This window comes from Lithobates pipiens, unplaced genomic scaffold, assembly GCF_037356315.1.
Source record: "Lithobates pipiens isolate NorthernLeopardFrog02 unplaced genomic scaffold, aLitPip1_a1.2 Scaffold_28, whole genome shotgun sequence".
In the NCBI taxonomy this organism is placed as follows: domain Eukaryota; kingdom Metazoa; phylum Chordata; class Amphibia; order Anura; family Ranidae; genus Lithobates; species Lithobates pipiens.
Genome location: NW_027507789.1, coordinates 148697471 through 148712279, shown reverse-complemented (window position 1 = coordinate 148712279; position 14809 = coordinate 148697471). Strand labels below are relative to the sequence as shown.

General features: G+C 44.9%; 1 protein-coding gene across 2 annotated transcripts in view; it reads left to right on the top strand.

The window, feature by feature from the left end:
• UNC13D (unc-13 homolog D) overlaps positions 1-14809 on the top strand; it is a 297875-nt gene that overhangs the window by 163173 nt on the left and 119893 nt on the right. For both annotated transcript variants that reach the window (XM_077459688.1, XM_077459687.1), the window contains 7 exons: positions 651-768; positions 5114-5238; positions 6222-6312; positions 6398-6454; positions 7546-7643; positions 9951-10002; positions 10115-10245. In XM_077459688.1, coding sequence (XP_077315814.1) covers positions 651-768; positions 5114-5238; positions 6222-6312; positions 6398-6454; positions 7546-7643; positions 9951-10002; positions 10115-10245 — 672 coding nt within the window. The remainder of the gene's footprint in view (positions 1-650; positions 769-5113; positions 5239-6221; positions 6313-6397; positions 6455-7545; positions 7644-9950; positions 10003-10114; positions 10246-14809) is intronic.

Sequence of the window (14809 nt, the reverse complement as noted above, 5' to 3'; positions counted from 1 at the left end):
CCCCCCATGTTGAGGGCACGTGACCTGGTACGACTCAGGAGGGGGGGGGGCGCTCGCTCGTCCCCACCCCCTTTCCTGGCCAGCTGGGTAGCCTGCTCGGATAAGGGTCTGGTATGGATCTGGGGGGGACCCCCACGCCATTTTTTCGGCGTAGGGGGTTCCCCTTAAAATCCATACCAAACCTAAGGGCTTGGTATTGCTCTCGGAGGGGGAACCCCATAAAAGTCCAGCTACCACTACAGAAGTTTTTTGTTTTTGTTTTAGGTCTTTAAGTATTAATAAAATTAAACTGATCAGCTTTAATGTATTCTTAAACTATTTTAATAAACCAATGCATGTCTATATAGCATACTGGCAAAATCAGATTAATCTGAGCTATATAGAGAGGTATAGCAATAAAAGTCTTAAATGCCCTTTAAAATCAATGCTAAAATGACTTAGGTGGCCGAATTAGTAATAGAGTTATCGTAATGTTAATGCATAGTCCTTCTGCATCTAGGCTTCAATGACCTCTGATCATAGATGTTAGTTAACTCTTTTCTAGTAACCTTTTCTGTCAGCCTTTGATATCTGTCCCCTTTTATTGCTATCATCTCTCCTTTATCACTGCTATAACTACTATTATTATTTACTGATCTTTCTCCTTCCAGACAGTGGCTTGCATATAGTAAACTGTACCAGAGTCTAGAGTTCAGCAGTAGCTGTTTGCTGCACCACATAACAAGTATTGAGTATTTGTGGGTTCAAGGACGACTACAAGATGAACTGGTAATGGCTTTATCAATATAAAAATGATAGTTGGGACTGGTAATTATGGGGTAGTATTTGATGTATATTTAATTGAGCTGAGACCTGTATGAAAAGATAGTAATTAAATTAGTCCTGCATGCTGTGTTGGTTTAGGGCAATTGAAGAGATCCTCCCAGGTTCTCACTGTTGACCCCCAATTGTTAAATTAAGGAGACGCTGTTACTTTGCCCATTTGAGACAACATGACAGGTTCTCCTAAGCGTATAACTCTCCCGCAAACTCAAACCTTGTCCATGCTACCGTGCCACTCTGTTCCTCCCGTTGGAGTTGGGAGGTGAAGACTTTGTACATTCCATGTTGGGTGACATTGGAGCTTACACAGTATCAATGATCTCCTTCCCGTTCCCTTTCTCATTTAGTTGTGGTTAAGCCTCATGGTTGGCTGTTCAGGGCCAAACACTGTATCATAGGAGGAAGAGGAGGGCATTTGCCCCCCCCCCCCCCCCCCACACACACACACACACACGTGGAGGGACCAGATATTTTCTAAGTGGTCCACAGTGAAGGAAACAATGGGGGTTATCTACTAAAGGCAAATCCACTTTGCACTACAAGTGCACTGCAATTGCACTTGGAAGTTCAGTCGCTGTAGATCTGAGGTGGACATGCAAGAAAAATTAAAAAACTGCATTTTTGCTTGTACACAATTGGGTAATAAAACCAGCAGAGCTTCCCCTGATTTCAGATCTTCCCCTCAGAGCTAAAGCCACAGCACTTCCAAGTGCATTTCCAAGTGCATGCAAGTGCACTTGGAGTGAAAAGTGGATTTGCCTTGTGTGGCGGTTTTTTATGTAGCGGCAGCTCCTGAAGAGCACACGCTATGCGTTTTTCAAAGTTAAAGTTTTGCCTAAACTGCAGTTTTGGTTTGGGTACAGTTGTTTAAATTCTGGTTTGGGAGAGACCCAGTGACTTCAAGCATTCCAGAAGGAGGACTCTTCACAAGAAGACCACGTATGGGTTGGTTTCTTAGTAAGAGCCTGGAAGGGCTGAAGTACCCAAAAGAATCCGGTCTTGTGGATATCGCCAAGCTGGCTGAAAGATCCAGGTATCCCACAAGTGTTTTCAAGTTTAAGTTTCCTTACGTGTTCTACAACAACGTCTGTGGCAGAGACATTATCTTGTACGTTCTACACATAATACAAATAATTGACTCAAAAATCTGCATATAAATTCGGAAACCATAAACCCACAGCTGATCCAGAGGAAGGCAAAAAAAAACCTTAAAAGATTGGTCCAATTTGCCCCATTTGGGGGAAAAAAAGCCTTCCTGATTCCCTCTGGAAATTGGATATTCCCTGGATCAACAATCTGTAAAAGCCTTTCTCAACCTCTTTTATCTGGGGGAACATTTTATATAACTTTCAGGTCTCAGAACCTCTTCTAATAATTACTATATCCATAGCTCATAATACATTAGTGCAGTGGCGGGCGTTTTTTTTTTTGGGGGGGTGGCAAACAACCCCCTGCCCGCCTGCTTACTGTCTGCCGATCTAGCACTCACCCCATCTAGGTAGCAGGTAGTGGGCATTGGCAGTGGGCATTGGCATCAGGCAGCAGCTCGTGTGTCCTTTCCTCCACCACGGCATCCGTGTGTCTCCTCCCCTCCATCCAATAGGATCACCTGTCCTTTCAGCCTTTCGGATGACAGGTCTCAAGACTCACTTCCTGATTGCCCAAGAGCAGGAATGGTGTTACAATAGCGAATGTTCATTCTCTGTTGTAACACACCTGGGTGGGCTTCGTTCGCATTCTCTGCGCCCCGAGCCCACCCTATTTTGAAGCCTATTAGAGCCTCTGGCTCTAATCAGGTGCTTAAAAAAAATCACCCTGCATTGGAATCCATGCATCCGGCGTCCTAATAGGGGCCAGACGCATGGATAGGGGGGACGGCCATGGACAGGGGGGGGCGTGCGGCCTTAATGGATGGGCTGCCCCTACATTAGTGCATTGGTCAATAGAAAGAATGCCCCTAACTGGTGGCAGCACTGGCAGTGGTAAGAATGTGCCTATTACAGATAGCTAAAAAGATAATTGGTGTTGGTGGCAACTTACCTGAGAGGCAGAGAATTCTCATTGCTGAAGGAATTCCTAGCCACCTCTGGAGGAACCCCTTGGCTCCATGAAACTCTGATTGAGAAAGGCTGATGTTGAGTGGTATAATGAGGGTTCTTCAAAAAGTTTCCACACTTTTTTTTTTAACTATATAAAAGTGTGAAAACTTTTGGAAGGCCCCTCATACTTATAAATCGTATTAATAAGTTATTTTCTATATATTTATAAACATATCCAGCTTTAAAAAAAAAAAATATTTTTAAGCTGGCTGGAATTAGACCTGAGGAAGTCTATTCCACATTTCACATTTTACTGTGAAGAACCCTTTGTATATCGAGAGGTTTCCGCCAAATAACAAGAGTACCATCTTCTCATTTACAATGCTTTAAAACGATATTAAAGCCAAAAGCAAACGTTTTTTATATATTTATTATATTGCAGCTTAAATATGGTGACTGCATTTGTTTTATTTTTTAGATTTTATCTCCCTTATTTTCACCTGGTGATTTGGCCAATAAGTCTGTTTTTCAAAAAAACAAGCTGTTCTGAGGCTGTAGCGATTACAGGGATGATAAAAATCATTTACCACTGCTTACCGCGATCAGCTTTTCTTTCTTCATGTAAATCCCAAAAGGAAAAAAAAACACTGTTGCTGTAACTGCTTATAAAGTGTTAGCTAGATTTTGGCTTCAATTTGTTAGTGTATCTAATGCTACTAGTACATCTAACACTCCCCACCCCCAGACTGACAATGCTGCTGTCCAGAGGTGCCCTTGTGCTCATTGATCCAGAGTGGGGGCACTCTAATACAGGGGGTATGTTACTGGCCAGATCATCAGGTGAAAACAGAGGGGAAAAGCCTAAACAAGAAAACAAATACCACATCTCATGGTTGCTAAGCTGTAATATATTACATCTAGGGTTCTCCCGGACTTCCAAGGGCCTGATGGTGACCCCCAGAGCCAGGAAGAACTGACATTCCTCCTCAGGGTGCAGGTTGCTAGGCATAGTGGGTGTGATGCAAGGTGGAAACATTAGCACCAGTCACGTTTTGTAAAAATAAACAGAAAGAGATTTTATTTCTCTTAACGGAAACGGTGGAAGAGAGGGTTAGGGCACAGGACACCCTTAGGCAAATGCAATAGCAATTAAGGCAAACTCTGTAGACAAAAATAGAACTAGACAGACAGCAATACAGGTAAAGGGCCTTTAAGCTGAATGCAGCAATCTGTATCTTGTAGCAACTGCTATCTCCTATAGCAACAACTTATCTTACAGTATCCTACTGTAGATCTTCCAGTTTAACTCACAGTATCCCACTGTAGATCCTCAAGCTCAGCTCGCCATCTTTCACTAGACTTCTTGGACTCTCCCACTGTATTCCCCAAGCTTCACTCACCGCTAACTGCTGTACTTATCTTCAAGCTTTCCTTACAGCTACCCGCCGTACTCCTTCAAGCGTCACTCACAGCTACCCGCTGCATTCCAGGATAAGTCTCCACTGAAGCTTTCCCACTACTTCATTGTCCCCAGCTAGTGAAGCATCTGCTCTGGTACTCCTTCAGAACTTCATATCTTACAAAACTTGCCTCTGATAACAGGAGTGGTCATCCCTTTGTGGCAACTGCTTTTCCTTTACCTCCAGCGACGATCAGGCTCCCCTCGGGCTGAGCTTCTAACACACGTGGTTCCACCCCAGGCTTAACCTTTGCTGCTCCTCCTTTGCAGAACCCTGAACTACTGGATAGGCCTTACATAGACCTAGCAGCCAGTATGACTCCTGGATAAGCCTAAGGCTGCAGGCCTAGCAATCAGGAGTTACTCGACACACACCCACCCAGGAAGCAGCCCTGGGTGGGAAAAACCCTGATCACCTGACTCTTCACGGATAAATAGCCTGTACAGCATGAAAAGCAACCAAAGAAACTCCTGCTGATTGGCTGAGACAACTTATTTACCCATCACCTGAATTCACTGTAATCCATCATCCTAGTGCCAAAGGCAACAGTGCCACCTATTGACAGAAGATTGAGACTACCAATTAAACTCAGATTTAGAACAGAAATCAGTGGATCAAACTATCAATCAGCCAGGCAAGTTACCACCTAGCACAAGTAGATTTATTAGAAGCCCTGTTTCAGACCAGGGTGCTACATATATTTTTGGTTTTGGGTTTATTGCTGCTTTAAAGTGAATCACTTTTCACCAAGTTCACTGTATTTGTTGTTTTTATCCTCCTAATTATCTCCAGAGGAAGGAGCTGGCAGAATCCTTTGACTCTCTATTGCAATATGGAATGTCTGTTATTCAGCGATATCGCATTGTGTTTCCATTGTCCGCCTCCCAATCGGTAGAACGCCTCCAGGGTTTGCTCAGGTTAGTGACTTCAAATGATTACTAATTTGTAATAAAACACGCTTTACATTTGAAAATACAACATCATATACAAATGTATGAAACAGTCACAGGAACATACCAGATGGTGGAAAGGCATAGGTATAATAATAACCAATGTCTGTACAAAAAAATAAACCTTGCCCTATAGCGTTATTGATTTGCAAAGAATACTTATTTCAGCAATAATGGCAAAGTGAATACTTGCAGTTGACTACAACAACTGTCCTAACCTTCAGTTCAGGACTGATATCAGACTAATCAAGGCCCACTAAGGATATAGACAGTTTGATTGCTGGCAAGGTAAAACCTTCCAATAAAGTTGTGACAGCCATCAGGAGGCTGATACCTGCTTGTACCTGTACAGAGGAGGAATGGCCACACACCGCGTTTCACATGAACATACTGTGTGTGTTGTGAACAAGCATGGTACGTTCGTGTGAAACGCGTTAATCCTGTTATATCTGTCTGGCAGGGTGACAATAAAGAATCCCTACAAGCATTTATCTTACTGCGGTGTGTGGCCATTCCTTCTATGTACACATGCTGTGGACGGGTGAGCCAGGGCGCGCACCTGTGGCGAATTGCTAGAACCTTGACTGCTTGAGAGGTATATGTAATTTGTTCTTACCTGCTTGTACCTGCATGTAGATACCCCACATCCTGAACAACACTCTTAGAGGTGCATTTAACTATCTTGCACTTTCTTGGATATTTAGTAAGCATAGACCTCACAATAATACCTATCCTTATCCCTAGCTTTAGGAGACCAGGGGCCCCTACTAAAGTCAAAGTATGCATACAACATCTGTAGTGTAGATACACAGTTCTTTTTGATCAAGGATTTTTTTATGAATACATTGCATACTGTATTAATATTAAATATGAATATTGTTTGAGTTGGAAGAGGTCATTATTTCATGTTCAATTACACAATTACAAAACTCGATTAATTTCACATGCAGGGTGCTGATACAGACGTGTAAGACCAAGGCTTTCAGAGAACTGTGCTCACCAACCCCCAATTTACAGGACAGGATAACTGAGGCTATCAAGGTAGCAATCAGCAGAGAATTTCCCTCTTTTCAGAGAATGGAATTGGTTCATGGCTGATTTTTTTTATTTATATTCTCCAATTTAGACCGGGACCCATGAGTGGTTTGACCTGAAGAAACAACATCTACAGCCAATGATACAGGTAAGACTAGGGCCAGAATAGTGTTATCTTTTTGGCTGATATTGGTAGATTTGGTAACCGATTATTACACAATGGTAAACTGTCCACCGGGAACTAACAGAATTTTTAAGGGCTAGTCACGTTTCCAACATGATAGGACTGTCCCTAGGAAAGTTTGCTTCCTCTTCTACAGTTTATTAATAGGCATGCTTATTGCTTAAAGTGGTTATAAACCCTTCCATATACCCAACAAAGTGACTGGCCTCAGGTGATACACACAGATTAAACAAATCCTCCGACATATGTTGTACTTGTTTATCTGCAGTTTTCTCTCCTCTACAGCTGTTCAAAGTGCAGAACGTATAGGGCTCGTCTGAGCTTTCTGAAAACAGGAGGTAGGGAGCAGAATTTACACTCTGCACAGCTTAGTTAATTGTAGGGCAGGGGAACAGTCCCCTTCACACAGGAACAGAGCCAAGGCACTCAATCACAGGGGTGCTGGAGTTCCCTCCACTGTCACTTTTTTACTTCTTGGTGTCAGAAAAACGTGTCAGATATTACTCATGCAGATAGCAGAGAAACAAGGCAGATAGAAATGACACCCAGTGCTCTGGATAGAGACAAGTAAACGATATAGAGGGATATGGTTTTTCAGCATGTGTGCCAAAACCGCATCCATTTCGCACATATGTGAACCCGACTTTACTGGAGAGAGCAAGACCTGGTGCAGCTGTGCATGGTAGTCAATTAGCTTATAGCTTCAGTTTGCTCAATTAAGCTTTGACCAGAAAAACCTGAAGCTGGTTTATATGCACAGCTGCACCAGATTTTGCACTCTCCAGTTTTAGTAAATCAAACCCCAACTGTGAGAAATGGTCCCTCTGCCAATAATTCTGCTGGGAGACCAATACATCTGAGAGTTTCTATCTCTGTGGTCCACCGCCACCCTCTTTAGTTCCTCCTGTTGACCTCCATGGTACTGCCGCCGTGTTAAAGGATAACATGTCAGATTCTTTGGAAGATTATTTTGGTTTTTAGAAAAATAGATTACATGTTGACCGCTTTAGTTCCCTTTCTTCCAGGAGAAATGAAACATATGTAATTTCTTGCAGGGCTATGAGGAAAACTTGAAGTCTTTGCTAAGTCTGGTGGCAGATGTCACCACTGACCTTCAGAATTGTCACAAATACTTCAATAAGTGTTTTATCAAGTAAGGAATTCAAGAAGTACACTTTTCTGTATATATTTGTAATTATCTAAACACAGAGATACTTGTTGATACTTGTTGCTTTACACAAGCTAAATGAAAACTGAACTTCCCCGGGTTGCTTGCTCTGCGCCGCTGCCATTTAAAGAGTGTTTTTTTCAATGAATACAAAGCATTCTCTGATTAGATAAGGTGGAGATAGTGATGTCTCTACCCCATCCAATTAGAAAATGTCTTGTAATCATGGAAAAAATACAAGGCATTCTGTGAATGGCAGCAACACAGGACCCAGAAGATTGTGGCGATCACTGTAGTAGTGCTGAATGGTAAAGTGATTGTTAGCTTCCACGGGAGTCTATTGGCTATGAGCTATGCATACTTACGTTGGTCCAAGCTGGAACAATGTAAATGTGTAATTAGATCATACCTTGCGTTAACCCCTTCCTGCCAGCATAACACATATATGCGGCCACACTTGCTGGGATATTTTTCCATGGAACCACATATATGCATATCTCCCTTTGTGCTGGGAGTGTGCCGCACAGTGCACTCCCAGCACAGAGACCGGGGTCTCACCAAGAGGTTTGGGACCCAGATCTCCTGAATCTGGGCAACCTGATTGCTGTGGTAGCCTCTAATTGGCTACCACAGGAATCGGTCACTGTGGAGCCCGCCTGTTTTTCTCTGTCTGGGAATGGAGAGGAAAGATACATTGTATCTTTCTCTTTCTTTGCAGAGAGGGAAAAAAATTAATAAATAAATAATAAAAAATATAATAAAGAAAAAATACCTAGATCAAGGTTTGATCTAAGTGCCATCGTTAGTGTTTGGGTCAAAGGTCAGGGTCAGTATATTGTGGGCAGGATTTTTTATTTTTTAAATTAGCATCAGTTGCAGTGTGTTTTATTTAGGGCTATTGCTTCTGGGTTGTACTACGGTTACAAACAATAACTAACATACACATATGTGTTCTATCGTTGTGATAGTAAGGAGCAGGAGAATTTATTTTGGGTTGTTCTTTGGTGGTAGGTTATGGTAGTAACAAGAAATATGCAGCTAAATTTAAAATTATTATTTATTTTTTTTACTACTTTTCTAGTTTTCCTTTGATAATATAAAACCAAAAAATCAGGAGATATCCATTACCGTTCACCACCAAATAAAAGCCAAGTTTTTCATGAAAAAAAACACGGTATAATACACCTAGGTGCACAAAGTGGTTGTGGTGATATGTACGGTTTTACTAACCCATGTCAAAATTGTGCTTAAAGCGGGAGTCCGCCGGGAGTCTGCGTTTTTTTTTTTTTTTTAAAAGCCAGCAGCTACAAATACTGCAGCTGCTGACTTTTAAAATAGTGACACTTACCTGTCCAGCGCGCCCGCGATGTCACCACCCGAAGCCGATCTCTCGATCGTCTCTCGGGTGCTGCCGCCACCATCTTGGGTATGGGAATCAGGAAGTGGAGCCTTTCGGCTTCATTTCCCGGTTCCCTACTGCGCATGCGCGAGTCGCGCTGCGCAATAAGGATGGACCCGCTGCCTCTGGGATCTGTGTGTTTCCCAGAAGGCAGCAGGGGACTTTCGGAAAGGGGCGTAATCTACGCCCCTTTCCGCAGAGAGCTATCCCGGAAGTGGGTGCAGATACCTGTACTGTACAGGTACCTGCACCCCCCTCCCCCCTGAAAGGTACCAATTGTGGCGCCGGAGGGGGGGGATTCCAATGAGCGGAAGGTCCACTTTAGGGTGGACCTCCGCTTTAAGCATTAAGATTTCTTTTACCCTTAGGTGTGAAGCAGTTAAAGCGGTTCTTCACCCTAAAGGGGAAGTTCCGCTAATCTGATCCCTCCCCCCCTCCGGTGCCACAATCGGCACCTTTCAGGGGGGAGGGGGGTGCAGTTACCTGGATAATCCAGGTATCTGCACCCACTTCCGGGCAGACCCCCGCAGACGCCCCGCTCCCCCCGTTGTGTTCTGGGAAACATACAGTTCCCAGAGACACAGCAGGGGACCATAAGAGACGCGCAGCGTGACTCGCGCATGACCCGATTCCCTGACAGAGGATGGCGGCGGGGGCAGCAGCGAGACAAGCGATCGCTCGTCATCTGCCGCCGACATCGCTGGACCCTGGGACAGGTAAGTGTGATTTTATTAAAAGTCAGCAGCTGCAATATTAGTAGCTGCTGGCTTTTAAAAAATTTTTTTAGGTGCAGAACCACTTTAAGATAAAATACTTGTCATACCTTTAAAGGCTAAGCTTTTTCTGGTTCTGGTCCACAATTTCTACACCTAATAGTTTTCTTGTCTCCTTAGCACTATGAAGATTGATGTCTTCAGTCTGACTTTCCAGGAACTGGAGGAACTGGTATATGTCGCTAATTCTTTTATAGAATGTTACCTGCATAACTCTGGCTTCTTCCCATCTGACCTACCAATTTATTTTATTACTATTATTTTTTTTTTTTTCATTTCTTCAGGTTTCCCAAAATGTATTAAGTCAGCTCCCACCTGCCAATCACAGCTCTCGCCAGCAGCTCTCTGACTCGTTGTATCAACTTTATCTCACTCTGCGTGAGCTTCACAACCTCCATAACTTTCTACCAAATAGGTAATCTTCAGGCAGAAGAGACAGCTGGGGGCAAGATTACACCTTTAGACGGCAGTGTCCTTACACAGTTATGATCACAAAATCAGGCATAGTCCCATAACAGACTTGCAGTGCCTTACAGATGTTTTGGTATCCTCTCTCTGCGGAAATTATTTCTATTTTATCAAACTAATGAAATTATTAATTAAAAATATAATTAAAGTGGTTGTAAACCCTTACAAACCACTTTGACCTACAGGTAAGCCTAGATTAAGGCTTACCTGTAGGTCCAAGCAATATCTCCTAAACCTACCGTATATACTCGAGTATAGGCCGACCCGAATATAAGCCGAGGCCCCCAATTTACCCCCAAAAAAACTGGCAAACTTATTGACTCGTGTATAAGCCGAGGGTGAGACATGCCTGTCCATCCCTGTGTGTGTGTCCGTCCCTGTGTGTCCGTCCATCCCTGTGTGTCCGTCCATCCCTGTGTGTGTGTGTGTCCATCCATCCATCCATCCCTGTGTGTGTGTGTGTCCATCCATCCATCCATCCCTGTGTGTGTGTGTGTCCATCCATCCATCCATCCCTGTGTGTGTGTGTCTCCATCCATCCATCCATCCCTGTGTGTGTGTGTCTCCATCCATCCATCCATCCCTGTGTGTGTGTCTCCATCCATCCATCCATCCCTGTGTGTGTGTGTCTCCATCCATCCATCCATCCCTGTGTGTGTGTGTCTCCATCCATCCATCCCTGTGTGTGTGTGTCCGTGTGTGTGTGTGTGTGTGTGTGTGTGTGTGTGTGTGTGTGTCCAGCCTACCTGTGTCCCGAGCCTGTGTCCCGAGCCTCCGTCCCGTGCCTTGCCTCCTTGCCTCCGTCCCGTGCCGTGCCTTGCCTCCTTGCCTCCGTCCCGTGCCGTGCCTTGCCTCCTTGCCTCCGTCCCGTGTCGTGCCTTGCCTCCGTCCCGTCCCGTGCCGTGCCTTGCCTTGCCTCCGTCCCGTGCCTTGCCAGGATCGCCGCTCTTCGTCGGCGCCTCGGCGGCCATTCTAAAATTCAAAAGCCGCGCCTCCGCCTTCGCCTGTGATAGGCGGAACACTGAATTTCCCAGCAGCCTGTGTTCCGCCTATCACGGACATCGTCTCATCCTCGTACTACGGACGAGGATGAGACGATGTCCGTGATAGGCGGAACACAGGCTGCTGGGAAATTCAGTGTTCCGCCTATCACAGGCGGAGGCGGAGGCGCGGCTTTTGAATTGTAGTATGTCCGCCGTCTGTCTGCTCGATACGCTGATCGAGCAGTCAGACGGCGATGACTCGAGTATAAGCCGAAGGGGGCACTTTCAGCCTCAAAAAAGAGGCTGAAAATCTCGGCTTATACTTGAGTATATACGGTATATGGTTTAGGAGATATTTGCCTGAAAACGGGCCGTAGACAGCGGCGCGCAGGCGCACTGAGCGTGGCAGTTCCAAAAATGGAGCTGCCGCATTTGTCGACTCCCATGCGCATGCACGGGAGTGACGTCATCGCGGCTTCGCCGAATGACAGCGGCGGAGCTGCGAGACGCCACCAGCAAGATGGATGCGGCGGACTACAGGGGACAGCGGCGACTTCGCTGGCTCCTGTGTCAGGTAAGTGACACATAATGGGCTACTATGCGATGCATAGTAGTCCATTATGCTTTACCTTTGCAGGGAAAAAAAGAGGAAGTAAACTCATCAGGGTTTACTTCCTCTTTAAGGTCCTGTTTTATTTATTACAGCTAATTATATAGCACCATCAATGTATGCAGCACTATATATGTAGGAAGGCCAGTATGGTGGCCTGAATTTATGGGAGGAGCCCGGGGGGGGTATTTAACCAGCCCGCTCGCCTGTGGTCTTTGTTGGTTTCCTGTGCGCGGTACGACGTCACTAGGCCGACTCTTCGAAAATCATTAGCGTCCATGAGTTACCGCTTCGTAGTTTTTCGAGGTTCTCGTTTCCGTTCGCAATTCTCATACAACGCGTCGATTCGGCTGTCGCAGGTAGGGTTTTTTCAGTTGACTTGTCATTTCATACATTGTTAAATGTCTCGTCACTAAACCTCGATATCAAACTTACGAGTCATTCGTAAAACCCTACACACAGCCGCGACGTCTGTCTATTACTTGTAAACGTTATCATACCAAACACGTCTTCGTTTTTGTGTACCTCACACCAACGCAAAGACACAGTTTCGTTTAGGCGTGACTCACCATTTCAACCATTTCAAACCATTTCATATCATTTCAAATCATTTCACTCTCACCTACCGCGCTCCGATTCGAATCCAGTCGCATCCACAATGCATCGATTCGTCCCGGTGCGCCCCAGTTGTTTTTTCGGCCTCATTTCAGTACATGCTCCAGAGTACCATTTGTTGAATCACTGACTCATGCCTCTGTCATGGTAAATCATTTCACTGTCACGTATCACGTTCTGATGCGAATCCAGTCGCATCTACGATGCACCAATTCGTTCCGGCGTGCCCCAGGTATTATTTCGGCCTCATTTCAGTACATGCTCCAGAGTCCCGTTCGTTGTCAGTCGCAGGTTGCGGCACACCGATTCGTGCCTCTGTCATGGGAAATCATTTCACTGTCACGTATCACGTTCCGATACGAATCCAGTCGCATCTACGATGCACCAATTCATTCTGGCATGCCCCAGGTATTATTTCGGCCTCATTTCAGTACATGCTCCAGAGTCCTGTTCGTTGTCAGTTGCAATCGCGGTCCGACCGATTCATGCCTCTGTCATGGCAAACTTTTTCACTCATTTCACTGTCACTTACCGCGCTCCGATTCGAATCCAGTCGCATCCGTGATGCACCGATTCGTTCCGGTGTGCCCCAGTTGTTTACGGCCTCATTTCAGTACATGCTCCAGAGTCAGGATTTATTGTCGGTCGCAGGTTTCGGTTCTCTGATTCATGTCATGGGAAATCATTTCACTGTCACGTATCACGCTCCGATACGAATCCAGTCGCATCATGCACATTACATTTTAGTACATGCTCCAGAGCATGCACGATTAACGGTCAGTCGCATCAGCGGCATGATCGATTCGTGCCTCTGTCATGGCAATCAAAATAATTTCACCGCCACGTACCGCGCTCCATTTTGAATCCAGTTGCATCCGCGATGCACCAATTCGTTACGGTGTGCCCCAGTGCTTTGGCCTAATTTCAGTGCATGCTCCAGAGTCTGGTTCATCGTCAGTCGCAGTCACGGCATGACCGACTTATGCCTCTGCCATGACATATATTTCATTAATTTGACTGTCATATACCATCCCCCGATTCGAATCGGTCGCATCCAAGATGCACCGATTTGTTCCAGTGTGCCCCAGTTGTTTTTGTCCCCAATTGGCTCGGTCTCATTTCATTACATGCTCCACAGTTCGACTCGTCACTTGTCATCTGACACGTCGTTTATCGCAGTCAGCCTATGTCACGGCAAACATTTCACTTATTAATTTCACACACTTGTCACTTGAGTCAAATCCACTCATACCAACAATGCATTGATTCGCACCCATCATTTCAGCATTACAGGTATCGTTCGCATGTTGCCTGTCATTCCTCCAAGTCCGACAGTCACTACAGATCGAATCCTTCATGCTTTGAAGTTCAGCCAAAGGTTTCGATTCGTTCGTTAAAAACCTTTGCCTCACTGTTACTCCCCCTGATAGTCACACAATCCAATGCATGTTGGTTTCGTTTCATATACACTTCACGACCGGTTCGTGTCAGGATTCGTTACATACAGTTACTAAGATTTGTGTCACACGCTACACAAGATTTGTGTACACGCTACAGCCCGATTCAATTCCAGACACCTCAGTGGCACATTGATTCGTACCGGGTTCATTTCTTACTCTCCATGGTCTGATTTATATCAGATTCATTTCATACACTCTACAACCGGTTCTTATCAGATTAATTTCATGCGATCGTTTCATACTTACGACCGATTAATTTCGGATTCATTCCATACACAACCAAGAACAACTTCTTGCCAATCGCTGCTTGCGTGCACCCAAGCATACACTCCCTGCAATCATTGCAAACACATGTCCAGGCACAAACCTCTTGCAATCGCTGCAAGCACACATTGAAGCATAGACTTCTTGCATTCGTTGCAAGCACGCATTCAAGCATAGACTTCTTGCAATCGTTGCAAGCATGCATCCAAGCATAGACTTCTTGCAATCTTTGCAAGCACGCATCCAAGCATAGACTTCATGCAATTGTTGCAAGCACGCATCCAAGCATAGACGACTTGCAATCGTTGCAAGCACGCATCCAAACATAAACTTCTTGCAATCGTCGCAAGCATATGTCCAGGCACACACTTATTGCAATCATTGCTAGCAGGCAGTTCTGGCTAGCTCAGTAGATTGCTTTAGGAAAAAGGCCTGGATACCTTCATAAATGTACATAATATAACGGGGTACTTATATTCATAGGTAAAGTTGATCCAGGAAAAAATCTGATTGCCTCTCAAGGGATCAGGAAGGAATTTTTTCCCCTGCTGTAGCAAATTGGAACGTGCTCTGCTGGGG